Consider the following 26,841-nt stretch of genomic DNA (forward strand, 5'->3'; position numbering starts at 1 on the left):
CGTAAACAGAAATTTCACGCTCACCTGCAATCGTTTCGTGGACAGTCATCGGATATCTGTATACGAGGAAGGCCATACGTGTCCAACCACGTAAGAAGGAAGGTCGTGGAACTGGTGAATGAGAACCGATGAATGGATCGCATGTTGGAGGGTCCTTTTCAGAATACCCTCTCAAGGATGCGTTTTAATCGCCATCAACGAGACCCGAAGTGCACCGAATGCAACGTATCACCGATGTCCCAGGTAAGAATATTTCAAAAATTATTTATAATTTAATTTTTAACAAAATTGAAATAGTATCCTACTACATGTTTACTTTCATTCGCTTGAATCGTCTTTACTCACGTTCAATTGTTCCTACGAGGGTGGTGTATCCTCAACGACCCATCTTTCAAGCAACGAAAGTACATACACAAAAGCATCATGGAAACAATGCTTAATTTGACGATCTTGAGGAGCAGTAAGGTCGAAGAATCTGACGGGTGGTTTCAGCCAGCAAGAGTCCCTGGGGCGGATAAATAAAAGAGGAGCAATCGTCGGGAGCGGTGCATCGGCCACAGTGCACCGGGTCTGCACGGTCGAGCCACTGGGCGTGACAATATGCTTCTGCACAGGTGCACCGTCGAAGGTATAGGTAGGTTGCCGGAGGCGCCTTAGGAGAGAGAGACGAGGCGTTCGCCGCCCACGCTCGATCGTGCGGCTCGCTCGTGGAGAAAGACAGGAAGAGAGAAAGGTGGTAGGAAGGAAGGTAAGAAGGAACGAAGAACGTGGCTGGCGTACAGCGAGGAAAAGGAGCGATAAAAGAAGAGAGAGAAGCTGAAAGCGTAGACGAAGACGATGTGTGCGTACGAACGGGTACGTGGTCGCACACCTGTGCCAATGCAGCATGGCATAGAGTCGCATAACAGGTGGAAAGGTAAAAGAGAGAAAGAGAAAAAGGGGGAGAGAGCGAGAGAGGGGAACAGAGGAGAGGGAGATCCCCACTCGACCCCGAGTCTGCCAACTCGAACATTACTATACGCCCTCCGGGACCAGAGAGGAGGAGAACGTTCAGACTACCGCCTTCCTCCTACGTTCTCTCTCTCTTCCTTTCCCTCGCTCCCCCAGACCGAACCCTCTCCTTTCCTTCACGGTCGCACTTCCGTTTTAACGTCAGCTAACTCTCGAGGCGGTGGCTGCCGCGCAAACGCCACCGACAAATGCGTTTTCACTCGATGCCGATGAAATGGCCGACGAGAAAACGTTCTCCACCCTTGACAGCCTCGACGCACGACGACGAGTTCGCCAGCGACCACCGGTTCGACCAACAACCTTCTTCGTCCTCTATAAAGATCACTTATTAGAGTACTATAATTAGTATTCTAGGCGTAGAAGAAGTTATTGCAAACAAATCGTTTGTTTGTATCGATAAAAACAGAAATTAACCCCAGATTCTTCGAATTAAATTAATGCAACTGTTCGACTACTTGAAAATTGTTACCACTCTTCATCTATCGATTCCACGTTCCTCGGGATATGTGAAATAGCGTTCAGGTATCCGGTGCTCAACGGCTGAACGCGTGTTTGCTTAAACGCGTTCGTAGAATTCCGCCGCGAGGTGAATTTAGCGGGACATCGGAAGGGGCGGAGAGGAGCCGTCTGTGCAGCACGTAAATGACTGGCATAATAACGGTAATACAACAGGTATTATCTGCACGCGCTCGCATTTTTGCGGATAGACAGGTTTCTCGGCTCTCTAGCTAGCGATTCCATCGAGAGGCGATGCTGTTTCGTTTCCACGCGATGACCCGCGTCTTCTCAGGTCGCCGCGAACCATCCAAGTCATCGCGATATCGTCTCAGATAGGATCGTCGATCGAACGTCCTATCGTTCACGCATTGTTCGCGTACTATCCTCTTCGAATCGTCTTTGCGATCACCTAACGTTTCCGCGAGACGATTCACCTTTACTCGACGAGATACCGCGAGGAATGTGCGCCGTTATTCAGACATTTCGCACCGTAACGCGTGCTTTCCAAGTAGAATTATTTTATTGAAAGTTTGCGAAAAATTAATTTCAATATTAAGAAAACGTATCGAGAAAATTTTTAATAATTATTCTGCCACGCGTGATTATTTCCACTGTGTCAGTCAACGCGTTAATTACTTCTCGCGACGCGTGTTTCCACGCGAATGTGGTTTCAATCTGCTCCAAATTCGTAACGAGCTGATTCGCGCGAGTATGCTCAAAGAACAGTGGCTCGACAGAAATTCAAAGAATTCAGATGCAGATTTCAGAAACTCGACTCGAAGAGGTTTCCTTGTTCGTGTCGTTTCGTTGAGTAGCATGGAATGTTTCAGTGGATACAATTTGGAGCACGAGAGAATTTTAGCTGTCTCTTACGACGATTATTTTTATTCGAAAAGAGCAACTGATGAAACTGTTAAAGGATACTAAGAATGAATTTTGTAAGCTAATGCTTCGAGCTTTTATTATTTTTTTTTCAAACACCAGTAGATGGAATTCAAATTCTTTTTAGTTTCTCAATTTACTGATTATTCGATTAAATCACTTCCGTGTCAACGTGTTAATTCAATGTTGAATAACATCTTTTCATTAGTTTGTTCATTATCGTTATCGAATGTAAATGAAACTTACACTGATGAATGTAAATGAGATTAACCGACAAGAAGCTAATGCGTTCATTACGAGATCATCTGTTTAATTACTGATACACTGGCTGTACAAGGTATTAGCTACAGCACGCGATTTGCAAATTATACTTCTGTAATACGGTATGAGCAGGCAAATTATTTTTTAATCAGCAATAAATGATATTTATCCTTTTTTCATAATAGGTATGCAATTTGTTAAAACATTATGGAAAATCTTTTATAGTCTTTTAAGTTTATAATACATGGTTCTGAAATACTCCGTATAATTGTTGAGATTGTTCCTTTCTGCACGCGAATCAGCATTATAAACAGAATCTGATCGTTATCGTTCTTTCGTTAGAGTCGGAGGATCGGTAAGTACGCGTTTTCCCCTCCCCTTTATGCGAGACTAACGATCGCGTTTAGCGAAACAGTACACGAAGATAATTAAGTTTAATTATATACAGGATACCATGGAGGTATAATTGTGGTGCCTTTAAATCGACGATATTTGTTTAGCTACTGCACGCAGTAAATAAATCTATCCTGAATCTTCTTTTTATTAATAAGCATCACACATGAACAATATACGAGGCGCTTTAAACTCAAAGATTTTTAGCTGACACGGAAATAAATTTTACATATTAAAGTATAACAAATAAGGGAAACCACGATTCAATATTCTATTAAATTTTAAACATTAAAATATAACAAATTAGGAAAACTACGATCCAATATTTAATAGGATAAACTTCGAAAAGGAAATTTTGTGTGTCGGGTCAGAAGGGTTAATTTCCATGTTCGATAAGGTAACAAAGCTTGTATGCTAATGATATCCACGGTTTGTATACAACCGTGTACGTTCAATAGCTAAGCTAAACGCGGATTGGGAACGGGATTGATCACCGGACTAAGAAGATTAACGGATCCCGCGGTACTGAAATAAACGTCACGGTGTAACGGTTAAGTTGGATCACGGAACGGCTTAACAGTACGAGACAAATTATCAGCTATTGATAGCTCCTTACCGATCTCGGCAAATTCGTGTCCGCCAATCTATAAATTTAGAACCTCCCCTACCTCGAGCCATTGAATCGATAAATCTCACGTAATACCCGAATATCGTTAGCTCGTCACGTCACGCGTACATTTGAATTTGTATCGATGTTATTAGCTTGCCAACCCTGCTGTCTCAGACAATCAATTTCTCCGTTGGCCTCGATTAGCCGAAAATAATTCGCTGCTAAACCGTGTTAACTTCATCGATAGAACCATGACCCGCGTAAAATCGACCCGTTCGAACGGGTCACGCGATTACAGTTTACATGTTTACAACAAAATTAATTGTCGCACACTTACAGTTTATGGTATTAAATAAAAGGAAAGAAACGAAAACGATAACGTTCCGAAAGAATAAAGAAAGGAAAACACAATGATGTTATCCTACCTTCGTCTGATCTTGCTGTTGCAGCAATTGTTCCCTGAGCAGCTGCAGCTGCAGGATCATCTCGGATAGCGTTCGTTCCTTCTCCGCGAAGCTTTCCGCGCATAGGACCCTGTGCAATGCCGAGGCACCATCCTGTTGAACTTGTCCTTCCGTGTTCTGCATCCTTCCGGAGGCTGGGGGTGAGGGTGGCACGCTATTCGGCACGCTGGCGACGCCTCCGCTGCAACGTACACCATTGGACCACGGTCAATTACGTTCTGGTATCGTGTACACGAGAAGGGAAGCCACCCCTCTCGTTCATCCCTGTCATTTGTACACGACACAGTGGCGGAGAAAGCTTGCGCTGGATTGTAGATAGATCAACCACGTACATGTATATAACACACCGACTTACATTTATATTTTTGTATACTTATTTGAAAAATAAAATGTTATATACATATTTTTGATTTCACGTTCATTTCACCTTGAAAATCCCCACAAAATAATAAAAATACTCAGGTGTTCCGTTTCAAGTGATTCACCCTGTATCGAGAGGGGTGCGGTGGGGTAAAGATGGTAAGGGTACCGGCTATATTCCCGCGCGAGCAAGAGTTTCCAGCAGCTCTGCTGGCATCTGGAAGGGAATAGTGGTGTGGTCGGGGTATATATAGGGCCGGGAGCCAGGTGAATAATAGATAGGGTCGCGGCCGCGCAATCACGGCAACCCGAGTGTTTGCCCCCGTGATGGGGTGTTCTCTGCTCCTTTCTACCCTTTTCTCTACGGTTTCACTCTAACGCACGCGTTTTCCAGCTCCTCGACTTTCTTTCTTCATCCTTGCTGCTCTACGCCCGCAGCTCTCGTTCCCCTTTTATGCCCAGGAAAATGGACCACGAATAAGTGATACGGACGCATTGTGCGCTGACGAGCGAGCACGATGAGCGAACACGAAATCGCGAAGGACATCGTGAATCGAGGATAAGGATGAAACAGGCCGTGGCGGGCTTGAAAGAACACCGTCTTTCGGAATCTAGGGCAATATACGTGTCTGTCTGGGACACGTATGGCGCGTTTCTTATGGGTCAACGTTAAAGGGACCGAATTTTAAAGATGGTCCCTACCTCGTCGGACGCTACCTGTTTTCTAAGGAACTTGAACGAGATCGATGCAGTTTTAATAACTTCTATGTAATATTTGACATGCTTCTTTTGCGTAACGTGCAGGATAATTTCTTATTTACAAGAGACTGAACATTTCATCTACCGGAGGCCCATTAATAGGCTTTCGACAGTATCGGTTGTCGAAGAAAAATCAATTAATAACCTCTTCATTATTAGAAATTCACGTATAAATCATGTATTGATATAATGAAAGTTAAATGTACTTCAATTAAGAGAAAATAAGGTGGTAGTGCGTATCTGTTTTATTCATGGCCGGTGGATAATGTGTTAAGATTGGCGATTCAGATGATTCAGCTTGAATATTTGCGTAACGAGGAGCGAACGTATTTTCACACGAATAACATCGATTTTTCAACGGGAATGAGTTACGAACGAGACGGATGATAGAACAAGAGTAAAGCAGACGGAAAAATTGGCTGGCAAAGGGAAGAGGAGGCTGGTAAATGAATTCCGCATTGTGCTCGAGGAATTTAATTAGACGTTACAGTGTACACGTTTCTTGCGGCTGTCTCGTGGCGGAGAACAAAAATCGTGCATCGTGAAACCGTTACTTATCGAGGAACGTCTTTTATCCTTGCACGCTCATGAAAGACCCTTGCTGTGCGTGGCTTTCTTTCACGCGATAATAACGCGCGGTGGGCGGCTACAACATTCTATTCGCGCCTGTTGACCTCGGTATCAGCCAACAAAAGGCTCATTCTGTTTCTATTATCATCCCCTCTCCTTCGATGGATTTAGCTTTCCAAAAATAAACTGTCAACGCGACTCGCTACTTTTATCAGGCCAATTTTACAACGCATCGCTATTTTCGACCAACGCGCGGCTAAAAATAAACTCTTCTCGCCTAGTTTGACCGAACGAATGTTCAATAAAGCCTGAAGAATTTCCCGATACCTTGCAAATTAGCCTCCTGCGTCTCCAGGAAGAAACAGAAATTCTAGTTTTTGACAAAATAATGTTGTTTTGGTTCTGTCATGTCCGATGTAAATTTCAGCTCTTTCTTTCATTTTCCTTCTTTTTTTGTTCATTTATCATTAGTACGCGTTAAGTTTGTCGGAACATACATATCCATTATGAAATTGATAGTTTTATCTGTGGTGTGTACGCAGTTTATATCGTTAAATGCTCGCACACGCGTGGCACGCATGGTGGAAGTTGGCAAGCAGATATTAGTATCGAAAGTGGAGCGTGTAATAATAATGTACAAACATTTTTAAGCGCGTCACAATCGTTTTCATTCCATACGCGTCGTTATTTACCAAATTGCTGCTAGTAAGTGCCAAGTTTTTCGCACACGCCTGGTTCTACCCTGGATTCAACCAACTACCGTCGTTCGATGATTAAACAAACACCTTATTGTTTCCTACAGTTTTGCATTGATTTAGCGACACATTAAACGATTGGCGTTTATCCCGCGCGGCGTATAACTGTTCCGTTGTTCGATTCAATTAAAATGATCATCGAAGTATCTAAACCGAAGAACGATTACAACGTAACAACACTATTGTTACTGAGCAAAACAAATTTTAATCGCTATATGTATCGATTATAACACGGGACCTTGGTTGTTCTGACTTTAGGCTATCGAGTTATAAATTTCGTCTGAAGTGCAAAAGACTTCATTGAATTCGAAGATTCTCTCATAAATATGTAAAAGATGGAGAACGACTAAATGGATGATCATCGTAATACGTCGAAAACGATGATGTTCGTTGATCGTTATGAAGCGTGAAATTTGCAATCGAGCGTTAAACAAGTATTTTCGACGCGAGTGTCCCGTTGCAGAGGGGGTAAAAGCGTAGTGGTCGAATCCGGAATTGAATGTATTCCAATAAAAAACGGGTGAACGTCGAGCGTAAGTGGCGAGTTGTCGTACAGTTGGCTGAATTTTTGGAAGAATTTTGGCCCCGGTATTCGCTGGGCGTGGGCAGCGCGGAGTGACACAATTTTGCCAACTTCTACGCGGCTGCCAAGTTCATCGGTTCGCTGTCAACAATTGCTTCAAAATTACAATTGCTCGCTGGCGACGTATTATTCAAGGGCCTATGAGGGCGACTAGCCTGACGCTATTGTGCCCTCCTACGATTTATCACATGGTCTGTGCTTGCTCAGGGAAAGTGTTTACGAGAATGAGACATTTGGGCGACAGACGATGGTTAACGACTGTTAGTTACGAAGCCATCGAGTGTCGTGGGGAAGATTGTTTTGAAGGCCCGAGTTTCGAAAGCTAGGATAGCGATAAAATAAAGGATGAGAATAGGACTTGATCCTCGGAGGAGGTGGCCACGAAGTGGGAAAGGCAGGGGTGCCTTCTGGTAAGCGGATTGCGATGAACAGCGTTTACCTCAGAACCTTCAAAGCGAGAATTTCTAAAAAAGAACTCGGTAGTTTCTGTATTTCTAACAAGTTAATCGTATTAATCGTCACATAAATGATTCACAGTTCCCTGTTTATCGAGCTTCGATTATGTATAACTAGGTAATTGGAATTATAATGGAAGCAGAGTGATAAATTTTTGTAATGAACATTTCGCGAAATCGACCGCGATCCGTAATTAGCCACGTGCGGAATAAATCTTTACTCTGTAGTCTCGACTTTGTACATTGTATGAACGATTCAGTGGGAACAGGAAAATCTCCTTGGTTTCCATCATTTCGATACAAAGAATCAATTCATTGACGGAACTGATTACATAGAGCAATTATTATTACGTGACTGTGCGATATCGTTGAATATAGATTAATCGTCCGAGGCGATAATTTAAACACAGCCTCGATCTTTTGCATTGGTAATCTTTTCTTATTATTAAAAGTCGGATGATTCGAACAAAATATCACAAAAAAGAGGAAGAAGTCAGCAGTTAAATCTTTTCTTAGATCGTATCACGATTACTTTGAAAATGGCAGAAGAAACTTTAATGATTCCAGTATCGAATTTACGAATTTCCTTCTGTTTTGTCCTCTGTATCAGTAGCTCGGGGTGAATAACAACACGGACCGCTTAAATTTGGCCCCGCGAGTGCTCCACAAAAGCGTCCATTGTTCGAAGAACGACAAGATCCACAGATTCCAGTCGTAAACCGACTCTTCGTTACCGAACAGATCCATCTGAGAAATACAAAGAGAGCGGGCGAAAAGGAAGTCGGAAGACGGGAGAGAGCCGGACAAAAAAACAAGGGGTCCACAGAGAGCCCGAAAATATCTGACTTCTCGGCTCGAGGACAAAGAAATGTGTTTGAAGAGACGATAAGAAATCGGATGACTCGACGTTTCATCCTGAAACCTAGTAAGTAGTTTTATGTTCGTGCCGGTTAAAAATCCCTTCTCGATGAAAACGTTAATGTATAATCTTTCGTGGTTCTTATATTTTGCACACGTAGAGAGATAAATAATTAGGGACTTCAAAATTTTTTCCACTGTCAACGCGCTTTTTACTCTACGTCTCCCTATAAATACCAAGGACCGTCCGGAAGATCGGCGACGCATGGCGTATCAACATGTTAGCCTTATAAGCCTAGTTAATTCTAAGCCTACTGTTAATTCTAAAACCCTGCCAGTATAGCGTTTCGAATCTGATTCATATTCGTATTTTATCGCAGGAAAGGTTTATCCAAAATTTGTATCACGTAACCAAGGCGACTCTTTAAACTACCAAAATACACGAGACATATTTAGCCGGCAATCGAAATCAAAGTCGACCAAGACTTTATAATTTTAATTCAGTCGATAGGCGATAATCGTGTTCGACCATACAAGAAGAGGCGAGAACCGATTTTGTGGTCTATATTTACCGGTTATGTAAAATGTACCGGCGACGATATCGTGGCTGGAAGACAACGACAGATTAAAACGCGACGATTGCAAAACGAATCCACGATCCCAAATGAAGCATAATATTCAGTCATTAAAAAGAGATACATTGCGTAACCGACGTCGTCGAACGATGTACGAACGATGTACGTGACACGTCACTTCGACTTCATCGCATTCTCGTAAGCCGAATCCGGGGAAACAGGAAGGAATACCCGCCAATGGAGGCACTCTCATTTCCTCTGGTTGACTAGTTACTTCCTGGCGCTGTTTAATTAATGGTCGTTCGGTATCGCGTTTGAATTTCAGAAGGGAAAACTGTAAACACGCGATACGCGGATTGCGGTTTCTACCCTCTTTTACGAATCAAAATTATAGCACAACTAAATTGACGTTAAATTTCACCAACTTAACATTAATTTTCAATGTCATATTCAATTTTGCGGCAAGTTTCATTTTTACAAAACTCGATCGATCCGAGGTTGTAGATTCACCCCCTAAAGCTATGAACATTAATTTTCTTACACCCTGTACAATTAAACATTTTCACTTCTGGCGTTTATATCGTTTACCATTTGAATCATAGTACCCAAAATGAACCCTGCAACCCCATAAAATCAGCTGAACACTAACCAGTGTGCGTTGTGGCCGGTCGGCGTGGAAGAGGGTGGTGGGCTTGTCCGCCTGTTGTTGCTGGTATCGTCCTGCAGCGACAACGACTCGCTGTTCATCTTGCAGGTTAACCTCTTCAGCACGTCGTCCATGGATCTTTTGGTACTGGCTGTGGTGGCGTTACCACCGTTGCTGTTGTTATTATTCTGGGTGACGGTATTGTTGTTGTTGTGGTGAGGATGGTTCGGGTAGTAGGGGTCGACGGTTAAAGGGGTAGGCGGTGAACCACACTCGGAGGAACTGGCCGGTTCCACGACACCACCGGACGAAGACGATGTATTCGTGTGGTGATGATGATGGTGGTGGTGATGGTGATGATGATGGTGAGGATAGTGGTAAGGCGCTAGCGTTTCCTGACCGGGCAGAACGATCCTTTGTCCCTTGCTTGGTCGCAGGGAATTCGACGAGGGTGATGGCGAATCGCGAAGATCCGGTTCACTGGTGGTCGCCGGCGACGAACAGCCGGACGACTCGCAGTCGCCTCCTCTTTGATGAGGGTAACACTCCTCGATGTCGACGGGGGTGGTGGGACCCTCTTCACCGACGGCTACCTCGCCACCGGGACCACCGGTCACCGACGAGGTCGTATCCTCCTCCTCCTCGTTGGCGCCTATCACTGTACCCGTGCCTCCCCCGCCCTCCGATAGCTTCGTTGGTGGTGACTTCCTCTTTGAGGACATCCTCAATCTGAAAGCGAAACGGAAACAGGCCAGGTGAGATTCGTTGTTCGCGTCTCGAACTGCGTGCAATTAGGCTTCCTGTAGAGACAAAAGGAAACGCGCAGGAGGGAATATCACATCGCTTTATATTTTTAGGATCTCTCCTTAGAATTTTTCTAGGTTCTCCCGGGACCGAAGGTAATTGGTGGAAAGTTTCCCTCCCTCTGCATCTACCTTTAGCCAAAGGAAGCCTCCGTTGCATCCGAGTGTACAGGCGTACATTTAATTACTATTCTAATTCACCGATTATTACTCAAGAAACTTTGTTTCCACGTGTCGTATTCTTACGTAACGACCACAAACTTACAATCGTATCACGCGACACACTGGAATTATCTCAGTTATTAGTTGTATGTATGAATCTCGTTACAATTCTTATAGTGTAGTATCACGATATCACGTGTCACGGTTAATGCTACACTAGAGATAAGTAGCTGTTCTTTTATGAATCAGTATGCGATCATTTCACGAAACTTTCATTCTTCCAATGATAATACATCTCGTTCAGTGAGGTGGAATTTCCATTGATTTCTCGTTATAGTAACATGTTCTCTTCTGCTTGCAAGGGTTAAAGGGTTAAATTCGATTCCTCGGTTAAGAGGAGTTACGAACAAGCAACTCTCCTGATCGACTCCTTACCGGTGACCCTCGACCATCCTATATATCGAAATTCCACGTCTAAACTCTATCTCGCGTTAATTTACCGACTAGCCGGACTGCTCGCTCATTTCCGTCTCCAAATTACCAAATCTAAATCTAAATCGCTCGCGATCTCCGAGCTGTCGGTGCCCGCGAAACGGATTATGTAATCGAACACGAGGCGCAATAATCAAGCCTGATTATTAAACGAGAATTATTGTTGTGCGAGCGTGTCGTAACGCTTTTTCCATCAATCGAGGAGAATCGTGGGCGAGGGACGTGGCGAGGAACGAGGCGAATACACGCGGACGATTATCTTCGGCTTCTGGCGAAGCCGAGCGGAGGTTGCGAGGTCATCCAGAAAGCTGAACGAGTCGATCGACACTGTCTCCGAAATCACAGAAGCCTCGAGAGGTCGTCAATTTAATTATTTATTTATTTACGAGTTTCAACCCTTCGTAGATTCGAAGCTCGTCTTTTGATTCTGCGTACTGAATTCTTTTCAACAAATTTTGATATTTCCGAATGCACAGAGATCTATGCGCGTTTATGTTATGAAATTGAATAAAAAGTCCTGTCCAAAGGAAGAGTATTATTTCTGTGATCGATACCGGCATGGAAACGGAGATACGCTCGATGAAACCGCGAGATGACAGCCTATCAATTTACTTATTAAACCTACTGTTCTTGCTTTCTGTCCTTCTGCGTCAGAGTATAAATTTGCAGCTTCGTGGTTCCAGAGAATCAAACTTCGGTAGCAATTTTTCTGAGAAAATTGTTCTCTTCAATGAAATTTATTATTCAAACAATTTCTAGTGATTACTGATTCTAATACGTTTCTCTTTTTCTTGGAATCTGAGTGTTGAAATTGCTGAGGAGAATAATTTTCTCACTGTTATCGTTCGGAATGCATATCGTTATCGTTACACTGTTGTCTCTGTTGTCACTAGAAAATGCATGCAATTTTCTTGTCTCAGAAAAATGGAATAACTGGTGGAATTAATTCAATCCAGAGATCAAATGAATACACAGACTGGATCAGTTTTCACGATAAAAAGAGTAATCTGAGAATCTACTGGTTTATGAGATTTACTGTGACTCGTGTTTTACGTATATTTTGAGAAAAAAAGTAGAATAATTAAGCTTTAAATATTTATCCTAAACTGGTTCAATCTGGAAATGAAATAATGTCCAAGGAATTTTTTCCTGAACGAAGGCCGCATCACTATCTATCGACTCGTACTACTATTTCTCATTTTTCATATCGATAGAATAATATATGCGCGGTGTTCTTGTTAGTAGAAATACTTTGTAAAATATGTGAAACCAGTTTTCCACATAAAATCCACGATATAAGTTGTCACTATTACTTTACATTGTTGCCGTTAACAAAAAAGCAAATCTCAACATTCCTGTTTCTTAGAAAGCGAAATATTTCATAAAATTATATGCACTCTGAACGTCTGTTATCAACAGTTACCATCTAGAGAGGAAGTAGTTTTTGGGATCAAACCAGTTTCTCAGCTGAAAGTTACTGAGAAAGCTACTGTTTCATGTAAAATGAGGTTTCTCAGCTTTAGATTTCTATCTGTACTACTCAGAGCAAATTTACTGCCATATTAGACGCTGCTACAACTGTTTAAGAAAGATTTATTACAATCGTAAACTTTTTCATAGTGTGTAAATAATTAAAACTTAAAAGGGTAATGAAAAACAGATGACTGTATTGAATTTCAATTGTCGCTATCTGACAATTAGTGGACTACGTTAATTTCATACATAATCGAATAATTAATGAAAAAAAAAGAAGAAGGAAGGAAACTTTAAATAATAATAACACTTTATCTAGTGGAAACTAATTAATAGACCTTTTGGTTTAGGTTTTTTTAAAAACCAATTAATAAACTTTTGATTATTACAAATTCACATATAACTCAGTTGAAATAATAAAAGTTAAATGTACTTTAATTAAGAGGAAATTGAAAAGGTAACAGTGCTTATCTATTTTATTTATGGCTTGTGGCTAATGTATTAATATTAAACTACAAATGTAGAGCATCTAGAAGTTTAACTCTTCAACAGTAGAGCCTGGGTCAATCGTGACCTAAATTTACAAAACATTTACAAGAATATTAACCTAAAGTTAAATATATAATTTCTAAAGGAACAATGTAAAATTTAAAAGATGAAAATGATATAAAATATAAAATTAAATAAAAATCGTGACTCTCTCCATAAACATCGTGTTACATGATGTCAAAAGACCTATTGTTTGAAATATCGCGAATAATAATTTCGAACCTAATAATTTCAAACGGATTATAGTTCGAACCTAATCCGTAATCTGCGATTCTTTTCCGATAGTCGATTCATCGTCAAAACACGGCTGCTTTATTGAGAGCCGGCTTTTTCGAGTGCAACACATGCGCGGACTCGCGAAAGGAAGCACGTGTTCATCGCGCCCAATGGTCGCGGGGACACTCGTGTGCACGAATACACGCGTAACGCAGCATGCCGCCTGTGTCCTCGCGAAAAAATACGCTCGGTCGAGCGTGCACGACGAGCGGGAAATAGAAAGAAGCGCATTATGACGCAATGACGATCGATTCATCGAGAAAACGGCAGAAAATTATTGATTATTTAACACGTTCAACGCCGCGTGAGTCACTGTCGGACCACGATGTTTATTCAAATCATAAGTGACTTTTTGCTATAGCTTCGATAGAAACGGCGAAAAAGCGAGATGAGAGCGTACCAAATAAATGTAATCTCATTACAGTTTTTCTATAATTGGAATAGAATTTTTCTATGCAGGAAATGTGAAAAATTTTTCAATGAAGAGATTAAAATAAGTGAATTTTGCTAAAGTAATTCAGTCTAGTGAAATAACACGTTGATTGGCACAGTAGAAATACGCGTATGTGGCACGGCATACGGTAATCTGAATTATAAAAGACATTAAAGAGACTTTCAACGCTTTTTCTAAATAATAGAATAGTGTAGAATGTAATGTAGAAACACTATAGTAATCAAAATAGAGAAAAGAAAGGACAAGAGACAGAATGATCAAGCTATGTCGTGATTTGCTCTTTAATAATTTGGACAGATAATGGTTGAAAGTCCATGGTTACCTCGGTGACCCCTCGCATTTGATAATCCCATACGCCAAATTTCTCATCTGATCGATCAGTTTGTTAATCATCCAGCAGCAAAAAATATGATTTTCCCTAATAATAGAAATCTTTTATGCATCATAAGTAATCGTTTTCATTTGTCAGTGTATACTGTTGAGAAAGGCACTTTTTTCTTTTTTCTTAAATGAAGAATCAATTGCGTAAGCGAACACGTTCTTAGCTTGGATGTCCTTCGTTTTAGCCTTTGCCTCTTCAGATAAGATACGTAGCGAAAGCCATAGTACTAATTCAGAAGCTTCAAACTTCTGAAGATTCGTGCAATTATAAATCAGCAAACTTTCTAAATTTTTATGAAAACAGAAACAAGGATAAAAATATTGTTAGCTGTATAATTACACTTTCACGCATTAATTTATCCAATATCCTCGAAATGAAATGGAATTAAAAGAAACTACTCGTAACTCAGTTGCAGGTAACAAAGTGGAATCCTATTTAGAATAATGTTGATCGTTTAGGCAGACACTTTGAGGAGGAAGGTGCTGCCTTGAATCGTAAAACAGATGCGGCAAATTTGAGAGAAGAACAGTCGCTCAGTCCGTGTGAAATTATGCTTGGTAGATAAATTTCATGGGGTGGCCGAGGTTCTATCATTGTCACGTTGTGGGCTGGTTGCAGCGTTTACATTGTCTAAGCGTGACAAACGAAGAGCGCGTTCCAGATTTCGCTCGGTACACTCGACATCTTTGCCCGCGAGAGGCAAGTAATGTATTTCAGTGGGAAGACGGTAAGGGATAGAGGAAGAGAGTTCACGCGTGGCTTAATTGCTTCGCGAAACGCAGATCTATGCCTAGCCAGTGTCTAGGAGGCGGAACGAAAACACAGACAAACGGAGAAAGCATATTTTTAACCGCCAGATGCTGGTCGAGGACCGGTGACTGAAATCACAGAGGAAAAACGAAGAAAAAGCAACGATGAGAGGAACCGCGCCGACAATGGATGATTTTCCTTCCACCGAACTCGAGGATGAAATAAATCAGTACCGTCAGATGAAATAAAATATCTCACAGAGACACGTTTTGTAAATAAAAGTGTCCATCTTACGAATCTAAATAAATAAATCAGTCAATTTCAGTTCCCTTCCCTTCCACTTCCGGCACCCTTTGTTTTCCTTGCGCGCGGTGCTGATCAATTCCAGCGGCGCGTAGGAGTGAATGGTCGATCGATCAGCTTCCGGACGCGTCGTGCGAGCCAGTGACATCCTGTCGGAGAAACGAACGGAACACGCGGATCGAAGTTCAGAGTTCGCGCTTTCGAACGTGTACGATTCTTACACATTTGCTTTGATAAACGAACACGCATCGATAAACCGTGGACTCATCCGTTCGAACGTGAGATAAATCATCAAATCTGCTCCTTTCTGCTCTACAAGTACTCCCTCTTGCTTTCTCCCACGCAATCTCCATTCATTCACTTACCGATTCATTAACGTTACCAAACGAGCAATTACAAGAATAATTTTTTTCTACACCTTCTTCGTCTCGCGAGCTTCTTCCGTATAATATTTCTTTATTCCATTCTTTTTCGAAATCGATGTCGCTTCGATGAAAATATCAGATACTGTTTTTTGGTCTTTGACAACGGTTACAAATCTTTTTCTTTCAAACTGGAAGCCGCTTCGATTTTTATCTGTCCCTTCAGGTTTTTTTCTCATACGGTACAATGTGATAAATTATTAATAGTCTATTTCGTTATCTGATAATTGAGAGAACAACGAACTTTTCCTGATTCGGAGTAAACAGAACAAAAAATGAAGAGGAAGATACGAGCGAATGACCCGAAGAAAATCGGTGCGGTTGAAGAAAAGAAGAAAACAAAAGGAGAGACAGGAAACGTAGATACGTTCGATCTCGTTACGGTTTTAATCACGGTTCCGGTTGCTCTTATTACGACTATCGTTCTTTCATTATGACATTTCCTCGCTTCTCGAACACAATGCCCGACTTATCGGGAAAGGTCGAACATCCCAGTTACATTTACTACATAGATAAATTATCATTGTAAGCAATGTTGTGGCTGCATTTCAAATCGCGCCTGCGTGTTATCAGTGGACGGGAGTACAATTATCAATTGCATTTTCTTCAAACAAGAATGCGTCCGCTTCCTGTATCGAAAGGAAATCGAAAAGTGTGCGACCCGTCCATCGAATTCTTTGATCCCTTTACCAAATTTCTCCGGCTCGTTTCCCTTTATGACCCTGCGTCGAGACCAATTAAAGGGGCGGCGTAACTGGCAGTCAAATTTTTAGACGCGAGAGCAACGGAGCAACGCGCCACGTAAGTTGACGCTTGACTTTCTATTAGTGGCACAATGGGAACGTGGTTTTTTGGGGATGCAGCATCTGTTCGGGCTCAAATAGCCAGGCGAGGGGTGGCGATGCTGTGTTTTAACGTCGAGGGGCAGAGAAGAGAGTTAGAGTGATTCCGAGTCGACTTCCGTCTTTGCGATGGGTTTACAAGAGTCGAAGATTGAGACATCCTTTAAAATGTCTAATAAGGGATGAAATTCGTGTCTGGAAAATGGACCCACGAGACGAAAGTTCCCATGGACCGTGCGAACCGATCGCGTTACGTAAACTCACCACTTGAACGGTGAAGTAAATTTAACCCTCCGTTAACGATGTTCATTTTCTGATTTTATATTGTTCGAGGATTTAAAAAATTCGGAGATATTTATCGAAGCTTTCAATTTCACGCACAAGTGATTTTTATGTGAAATAATTAAATTAAAATAATTTGATATAAGGAAGAATAAGCCTTCTTGCAATAAAAATAAAATCTCGAAGACAAGTTTAAAAAAATAAAAGTTTCTCAATATACCGGAGGAGGATTAAGTACTGAGATTTTTAAACGAAAGACTGAAAGATTGAAAAGATGGTATCTAAGAATATAATTAATAAAAATTATGAAAATAACAACAGAACAGGGATCGAATTGTTGAAATTGATTCTAGTGAATGAACGAAGAGAAGCGAAAGTACGCGACCGGTTGAAATTTTGAAATCATTATATCCCTCGGACCCGATGGTAGGCCGAGTGCTTTATAATTAAGTCAACCAAGCGCTGATTACGCGATACGAGGAACGATCGTGTGCGCTATCGACTAATTTCGCGCTGTCGAAGCCGAGGCCCTTCAAGGCGGGCGTACAATACCCTTAAGAGATCATTAATTTACTTTCTCGTATTCTCTGTTCTCGTTATCTCAATTACTTTTCTTCGCGTTCCTCCACGCGAAACTGCGGAACAAGGAATACATAATATACCGATGACGAGAATCGACGCGTTTACGCGTGCTTAATCGAGATCATATATAGAAATATCGAGGAACCGTGGAAAATAAAGAGATTCAAAAGATGAATTCCATTCTATAAATGCATCTTCGAAAAACAACGAGCAAGGGAATGCTGTTAAAAAAAAAAAAAATGAAAATGAAAAGCACGGTTGAAACCAGGAAAAAGTAAACTAAGTGTGTTTCTTGACGGAAGGGTGGTTTTTCCAAGGAGGTAGCCTTGTTCAGTGGTTCTCAAACGGAGACAAGCGAACCGAAGAAACGAGAAAAACCTTGTCGAGCAGAGAAAGCCATATCGTTAGTATTCTTTATAGGACCGCCGTGGGATATGCTCTACATAATGGAGCCCCAGCTAGCGTCTCTTCTTTTGAAGCCGCGTCGGCCGATCTCTTGTTTATGTATGAGCGGGCGCGGACCACACCCACACACAGTGGATCGTGGGTAACGCACACCGGCTAACCACCACCACCACCCACGTCCGTGTCGTCGCGACGCTATCAGAGACTAACCAAGCACCCCGAAGCTGTCCCAGACCGGGTTCCTCGTGGTTTTCACGACGACGAGACGACAGAGAAACGCAGATGCGAACAGAGACGAGAGAAGAGGAACACATTCACAGGAACCGACAACGCGAGCGCTGTCGGCCGCTGTAAAAGCAATCTTCCGTCAGTCTTCTTCCTTCTACCGAGAATACGTTATCAGCGGACCTCCGCGGTCTCCTCTCCGCCCTTCGAGCCCTTCCTCGTCCAATTTTTTCCCTTCCTGTGCCGCTGCTATCTACGACTTTTCCACCGGCCGCGTTTTCCTCTCCGCGCCACCGTGGACCGTTTCGAACCGTTGAAATTCCTTATTTCTATGCTGACACATGCGGCAACCGGCGGAGAGACGAGCAGCTTGAAAAATCGCTGGATCACGCGGCAGCCCGCGACATTTCACGCTTTCGACGCCTTTTATTTTCCGCCTTCCTCGCGTTTCTCTGCTTCTTTCGACGTTTATTATAGTCGTCTTTCTTTCGATGCCGGCCTTTGTTCCTTCCACGCTTCGATAGGAAGAGACGAAGAAATTTTGGTAATTTCGTTACGCCGATCCGCGAATGATCTTTTGTTATTTTAATGGGGAAAGAGTAAATGCTCGTGCGGTGAATTCTGTATTAGTTAAAAGCAACTTCTGTGCTACTTGTGTAGCATTTGAAAAATATCCTTCGATTTCTAAGAGTATTTTAATTACTTTAATAGTTGTAGATCAAGGTCCTCCTACGAATTACTTTTTTATGAAAAATGTTTCAAAAAATCGATTGATGTAGAAAGAATATGCAGTTATATTTAAAAAAGTGGAAATGGTACCATTTAATTTGGCCTAATGACATTGTTTCTATTTTTTATAGCTGTTTAAGACACCCTGTATTCAATGCTGATATATTAACACGTTAAATAATTCGTTTTGCAGACTCTATTTGTTCTCTGAACAATTAAATCGACAACAATGAGCTCATTTCCTGTTTAATAAAACAAATGGGATTAACGATCACGCGATAAACGCGTAACCAAGATCCACAGGCTTCAATTAAATCTACAAAGAGATAGAAGGAGAGAAGGAAACATGTTCGAACGGTCACGGTGAAGTAGCTCGCATTACGTAAAAATGCTTTTTATGACGTTCGATACGAATAGACAACAAAAGCAAGTTTGTCCGTCGTTTGTTAGTTTTGAAATCGTTTTACAAACGCGTTGCATCGACAGACGAGTTTATCTCAACGCGATTTGTCCGAAGATTCATAGCCGAGCGCGTATGTTCTATTTCTTTTTCTTTTTTTCCCTTTTCTAATTTTTCGTGGACATGGATAAAAGCACGCAATGGCGCCTTCTGTCAGCGTATCAATCAACGAACGAGAGATTAATTCGCGAAATCGTGACTTGATTAATGAATCACAATGGCGAATCATAAACAAGCGTCGATAGGACGTGCATGCGTTCTAACACAAATCGAAACCGATTTTTATTTTAAAGCAGCAAATCGCTGTTTCTTCTCGTAAGAGTATAGTTGATTGAACTAAGTTTGACTTTTGCTGATCTAATAAATGAAGGCTAAGGTTATCTACATTACAATATATATCTTAATACTTTCGTATCAAAAACTGCGCTCTTAGTTTTCTGTAGATAGCACTCGGTCAAGATTACTGCTTGAAAAATCGTCGATTTAATCTTTAAACTTTGATACGGTATTCGTCTTCGTAAAATTTTGCAACACTCCATTTTATTGCTGTTTGCAAAATTCATGAATGAAAGTATAAGTAAGTACTTTGGATAGATAAGTGAAAGTGTCTTAGATTTACGTAAGACTTACGAAAAATTGTTCGTTTGTTTTCGGATCCCCCTGTATATACGAGCAACACCGTGTAACATTAATGGATGATAATGAAAAATGTTGCGCGCGATTGATAGCGTACAATCGATTGCGCGAATAGCGAGAAGAATGACCTGACCTCTCGTCGATGAAACATAGACGAACTGTACTTTTCCTTCGATCGGAGGAACCAGATTTTTGCAACGCGTCGTTTTGCCTATAATTTTAATTAAAATATTTCGAATTTTAAACCTTGAAATCGAAATAAAGCTATTACATAAAATTACATTTGCTATCATTCTAAACCTATCATCATCCATCCAACTCATTGAAAATTAAAAAAAAAAGGAAAAGAAACTGTGTCACAACGTATCCAGCCCGCGTAATCGTTTACCAAAGAGAGCATTTGGTGGAAACGCAAAGACGAATCGGATCGGATCGCAGAGGAACAATCGGTCTCGCGGGCATCGGTATGCGGGGCCACGAAATCGTACGAGTGGCGAAGAAAGAAACGGCATTGGGACACGTTGAACAAAAGTGAAGGAAACCGACTAAAGCTCGAGGGAGGGCAGGAAAGAAGGGCGAACAAGAAGAGACCGGAGGGTCTTCTGGCCGAGTGTGGGCTCGAGAAGTGGGGCCATGTGTTCAGTGTCAAGTTGCTCGAATCTTAGCCCGGTTGCCTCCTGTCCTCTGTACTAGCTCAGCTTCTTCTTCTTCTTCGTACGCTTGTGTGATCCAAAGAAGCTATACGTACAATAGATGAGAAAGAAAAAAATCAAAATTGTGCCACTGTTTTCTAATAATACAAGAAGGAAGCTTCCTTTAGCTAATTCCTGTTGAAATAATTTTTAAGGTACCATAATAATGTTGAAGAGTTTTGTTAAGTGCTATTTAGCGATAGAGTCTTTGTTCTCTCTCCATGGAACGTTTGGACAAACGGATGTCTCATGAAGATATTCATTTGTGGTACCACGCACGTGGCTGTTTCGACAGCGATGAATTTTCCTTCTCTTTCGAATCTGTCTCGCGAGGGCCACGTTTCTCGTGGGTGCAGGCATGGTATGGGTGCTGGCGGGAACTCCGAAAAGACGGGGGCGGTTGTTACGGAGAACACTAACGCGTTCCAGATGCTGTCCGCTTTGTTCCCATCGATGCTCTCTCGCAATGCCTAAAATTTTCTCTCGTTCTCCTTCCCTTGTCGTTTCACCGTCAACACTTCTCCTTTCCTTTTCCGCCACTCTTCTCTTTCGCCGTTGCACGTGGAGCCGTTTCGCGTTTAAGTATTTCCGTTCGATTGTTTTTGTATATTTACCCTCGGACAGCTCGGTACCTTGCGCTTTGCTTGCAGTTACTCGCGTGCTAAGCCTAGTTTTCCACGTTGCTGGAAAATTGGTTTCGAGTTTCCATGAAACGACGGGAAAGCTTCTTGAAGAACGTCAGGATGTCGTTAATGTCTCGTGAGAGATGAAGAATTTGAAAATTTTCAGGAATTTTCAGCTTTCAATTGAACGTTTTAAGCGAATAAGAGCGCGTTCTTTCGGGTCTTCTCGCGTACAGTCTCTTGTCCTTACCGTGGGTCTGCAATGGAGACAGTCTTACGATTTCGAGAGAGTGACTTAAACTTTTCTCGAGTGCTTCTATTCACGTGCAGTCTCGTTTCTTTCTACTTTGACGTACGCCTGCTTTGCCACGCTTTCGTTCGTTTTAACGTATCAATTGTTTAAATACTTTCCATAACACTCCACGTTGTTCATATTTTGGTCACGTACAAGTATTCAAAAGAAGGTGGTACCCGATTATATTAGCCAATACTAAATTTATGGAGAATAACATTAGTATGAATTGTCAGAATATTAATGGGAACATTTTTCTAATATTAATGCCAATTTAACCCACCCCTTTCCATTGCAAGAAAAGAAAGAAAATGAATTAACGTTTTACTTTGGCAAACGTTCGAAAAACATTTCTATTCATGGTATCTTGCGGTCAGACTTTTAGTTTGTGATTTTTCACAAATTCACAGACGATACGTTCGCTGAGAGAAGAAAAGCGACAGTGAGAAATCATGGTTGTTAGACGATGTTGGTAAAACGGCCAACGATAAATGATATTTAGGCGCCGCATGCATTTGGAAGTCACTATTCCCGAGCCTGAAAACCGACATCTGTTTTCCCTGCTGCAGTACATTATTTCGTTTATTTTTAAACCTAACCCGTTGTTCCACATCACAACCGACTCGGTGTCGTAACTCTGAAACACTTAGCCTTTTAATCGGATCGCGTCCAGTAGCAGGATAACGTTAAAGGATATTTATGACACCCGGGTCAGTTTATCGGGGTCTTTATTACTTAATCCCATGGATCGGTCTACGAACGCATACAGGTGCAGCGGAATTTATGGGAATCTTTGAATGGGTCCAGAAATGAAGTTATAAATGGCAGACGAACGTGATAGGAAAATTTTGTTGGACACGCATAGAGAAATCGTTTGACCGGCGCTTATAAGTGTCAGAATTCAGATTTCCTAATAGCTATTATGAATTGTCGATAATTATTAAAATATTTGCTAATTTTATAGCCTTTATATAGGTAATCGTATATTACTTTTTCAAATTGTAATAGAAATTTTGATATTTGAACAGAAAACATTCGAGCACAGATATGAATTAAAAATGCACCGAATTAGAATAAATGTAAATTCGTTAAAACCAAATTCGTCCTTTCGATAAATAATTCCAAAGTTTCTCTAGCGTACCGCTCTAGTCAGCTTGATCAGAGGCACAAAGACTCTCACTGATACTACGGTATCACAATCCTACACCGACATTCTCGTTCAGTTTCTTTGTCACGATAGGATATTGTGGCGGTTGTTCAGTTGTAACGGCACAACGAGCACGACGATTATAGTGTAATCGGCCTCTCTTACCTCATTACATTCTGAGAAAAGATCGTGCGATTTCTCGATGACAACCTGCTCCCATGCGCAATTGTCCGTGCCCGGGCATAAACTATCAAAAGCATTATTCTATTGTTGTGCATCGTCAGCAATGTGTTCGTACGTTACATCCGAGGCTTATCGTGATTTATAATCGTGTAAACTTCAACTTGTATCGTCAATTATATTTCAAGAATCTTTCACTCGGCCAACCGTGGAATCAATTCCAAATTCCGCAACGTTTGAATAGCTAGAATATTTCGCAGAAAATAACTCGATCGTTTGCGTATCCGTAAAGGGGTCAATAATTATTTGTCCTCCGCGATATATCGCCACCGCGAGGACGGAAACTGAAACGGAAACCGTGATTGCAGGTTGAAAATCCATTTCCTTTTCATATGGTCGCTTTTTTTTATTCCTGGAAAAAACTAACGATTGCGTATCCATCGATCTGGCGAAAGCATCGTAATTGGAGCACCGGCGACAAACCTTTTCCCGGCATCAGGCATCGAAAAGTTCCACGTTGTTTTCGCGGCTAATTAGCCGCATCGATACTTTTTAACCACCCTCGGATATTCGTTAGAACCGTCGCTGGCAAAGCGAAAAAAAGAAAAAAAGTATGAGAAGAGGAACGATCTAACCAGCCACGATTATCGAATCTTCGTCTCGTTTTCGCTCGTTCTTGACTACTGACGTAACCGCTCGAGACGGCTATCAATGTTACTTTGTAATTTGTTCGAATCGAGTGAAAAAATTGTGAAACGATGAAAAAATCGGCCGAAGACCACGCAAACAGCTTGGTTAATGAAGGTATTAGCAATTCATTCATACGGTCTATTAAAATGTTAAACCGTTATTAACATTTTTGTCAAGACACGTTGTTATGTACCAAACGAATAACTTTTTTTCTGTATAACTCTTACTTATTTAATATAATTTAATTTAATTTAGTAATAATAAAGGATACGATCTTTCTCGTTATACTGTTTGGTGCATAGAAGTTCTTATTAAACAATCGTCGTCGAATAATATCAATTTTATAGCCGGTCACAAGCAGATAAATAGAAACGACGCTTTTTCTCGGCGAAACAATTTTCTGAACCGATCAAAGTCAAGTATGGTACCGCGTTGGACAAGGTGCATCGATGCATCGAGCCTCAGTGACCCTTGAACGAGCCCTTTGCGTTTCGTTTTCAAGCGAGTGAAGCGCACAGCTACGCGCGTGCTCACCCTTTGCTCGTCACGCGCAAATCCAAGGCGAAAGAGGCGAAATCACGTACAATTCGGTAGAACGATTATCCAAGTACGTTTATCAGTAGAAGCCATTTGTATGTGCGTTCGTAAAACATTTTCTTTTATTTTTTGCCAAAAGAATGCTTTTTATCCGGCCTCGCGTATGTAATAAAGATAGGACTCTGTATCTTTAATGTTTACACATATTGTTACTAGAAAATTTGCGTAACATTGGCGCATGCGTTCTTTTTAAAGATATTGTACACCCTGGACCATGTTATCGTTGAATTTTTGTCTAAATTTGGTGTTCAATATCTCATGTTTTAACACTTTGAAATTCGTGCATCTTTGTTGATTTGTTTAGCAGCTTAATTTTTATTATCAAAGATATTTATTACTTAATTTTTATACTTAATCCTCGGACGGCGGACCACGGAGAGAGACACAATTTTAATTTTATTTTGTACTTTGTATTATTTTCACCTTCTAAATTGTACCCTGTTCCTTTAAAAGTTATTTCCCTTTCGTTTGAAAATTATAGATTTAACTTTAAAATATTACTCTTATATATATTTTGTAAGTTTGGGTCACGATTGACCTTGGCTCCGCTGTTCAAGGGTTAAACCTCTAGATGCTCTATAATCTATTAACATTATTTAAAGTTTCTTCCCGATATTTGATCTTCTTACTAATTATTCGATTATATAGAATTAGAAACGTTGATTACAGGTGACCCCCAAGGTAATTAACGTATTATCCTTTTACGTGATCACTGATACATCGTATGCAAGAATGTTAGAAAATTGTAGAGCTAATGTATACATTCTCGAATTTAGATATTACGCATTGAAATTTCAACATCCCATCTGTAATTGTAAAGTGGTCTATCATTCGAAATTACACCGTTGCTCAACAAAACGCAAGTTTCGAATTCTCCTCAAGTAGCTGAATCAATGTTGCAAAGATAAATTGTGTTCAATACAAAGTATCAATTTTGCTATCATTACAAATGCTAAGCAAATTGCACCAACAAAAAGAGGTTGGACTATGTCACTGCAATCCACACAACTGCATGGCGATTACATTTTATACTGGCGATATTTACATTTACCATTTATAATTCGCTTTGCGTACGATTATCTAATTATAAGCAAGTAATACTTTGAGAAAAAGCGGCAGGCATTAATGTACGCCATTGTAATTAATAGATCTTTCAATTGGGATCAAAGTGTATCTTGTTTCACTTTTGCAATTCAAATAGGGTGAAAAAAATTTGCTGTGGCTCATAGATTTATTCGAAAGAGACAATGTGAAACAATCAAATTCATAAAAAAACAAAAAATGATTTAACAGTTCCAACCATCATGTTTCATTTACGACAGTTAACTGTTACACAAGAAACAGTGTCGTTCATAGTATGAAAAAATTATGTTTCTTTTAACTTTTTCTTTTCATCAAAGGGTTTGAACGCGATGTTTAAAAACAGAACGAAAATTCGCGCTTTTCAACAAGAAATCAAACAACGCGACGATTCTCTCGAACTGTTCGCGTAACTTATTTCAAAACGAAGGCATATCTGAGGCACAACGCTCAATAATGCCATTATAATTATTATGTAACAGTCTTGCGATTAGATTGTGTCCGTCGAAGAGCATTATCATGGCGTTTATGCGCGATACTTCTGACACGAAATAAAAATAACGCGTATCATCGAGTTTTAGAAAACGAGGATAATCATCTTGGTAATTTACAATGTAATTCTGTTACAATGTAACACTATCATTTCACGCTTTTTTTTACAGGTATCTCGTTTTTGATTATTGATCAGATCATAATTCCGGCAATCGATAACCCATTCGACGTGTTTATTATACGAGTCGATCGCAAAGATGTAAAGAATATGGAAATATATGTAGACGAGTTTCGATAACAAAGTCTGTCCCTGTGTATTCATTTGATTTTTTCCCTTCTTTTTTCCAAGCCTCTTTTTATCACGAATCGTTATGTAAAGAAACGCGCTTACCTTTTTTTTTCACTTTGGCGAACGAGCAGGTGACAAAGTCGAAAAGCGATACGCGTGCTCGTTTGAATAGTTGAAGAGTCATTATTGATGAGGATGGCAAAAAAAGAAGAATAAGTTTGCTCCTGAACTTTATATCATTCATAGATTACCTTACGAACTCCTTCGTCTAATTCCGAATAAGGAGATCGTTTAGTTACCTGAAGGGCGTAAAGAAGCGCAGTGTTTAGAAGAATATGTATTAAACAATAGAAATAGTTGACTATTATGAATAATTGTCAAGATGAAAAATGGAAAATTTAAATTGAAAAATAAAACTACGCGTACGCGAAAGTAATTGTTACAATCATATTGTAATTATACAGTGTCGTATTACGTGCAGTGATTTTCACAGTGACATCCAACGTGTTAATCTTTCAACAACCCTCTCGTTCCCGATTAGTTCACACGAAAGGAGTTGCGCTCAATTTGTTCGCCATCGTCTGGACAATGTTTCAACAGCAGGATTCTCTCAAACAACGGAAGAACGCAAAGAGTTAATGACACCCAGAAATGCTCTTCTCGGTACTATAATTTCGTCGACTTTCACTACTGTCTCTGTCCACTCTTTCCCAAAAGCAGAGACACAATAGTTATTATAAGACTGGACTAAGATAACACAAAGAATGAATGGTACCGGTAGATAAATAAGGATAAATTATCTTAGCAATCTTAATCTTTTCCATCGTGTTTCACATGGAATTCATATTCTGT

The 26,841-nt window shown here is 40.7% G+C and overlaps 1 protein-coding gene across 6 annotated transcripts in view; it reads right to left on the bottom strand.

Moving 5' to 3' along the window:
• Sox102F (transcription factor Sox102F) overlaps positions 1-26,841 on the bottom strand; it is a 160,000-nt gene that overhangs the window by 30,420 nt on the left and 102,739 nt on the right. For all 6 annotated transcript variants that reach the window (XM_034339920.2, XM_034339919.2, XM_034339921.2 and 3 more), the window contains 2 exons: positions 9,684-10,409; positions 4,081-4,300 (listed from right to left, as the gene is read on the bottom strand). In XM_034339920.2, the coding sequence (XP_034195811.1) occupies positions 4,081-4,300; positions 9,684-10,402 (939 nt within the window). In that variant the 5' untranslated portion in view covers positions 10,403-10,409. The remainder of the gene's footprint in view (positions 1-4,080; positions 4,301-9,683; positions 10,410-26,841) is intronic.

Source organism: Osmia lignaria, chromosome 10 (genome assembly GCF_051020975.1).
Source record: "Osmia lignaria lignaria isolate PbOS001 chromosome 10, iyOsmLign1, whole genome shotgun sequence".
Classification (NCBI taxonomy): domain Eukaryota; kingdom Metazoa; phylum Arthropoda; class Insecta; order Hymenoptera; family Megachilidae; genus Osmia; species Osmia lignaria.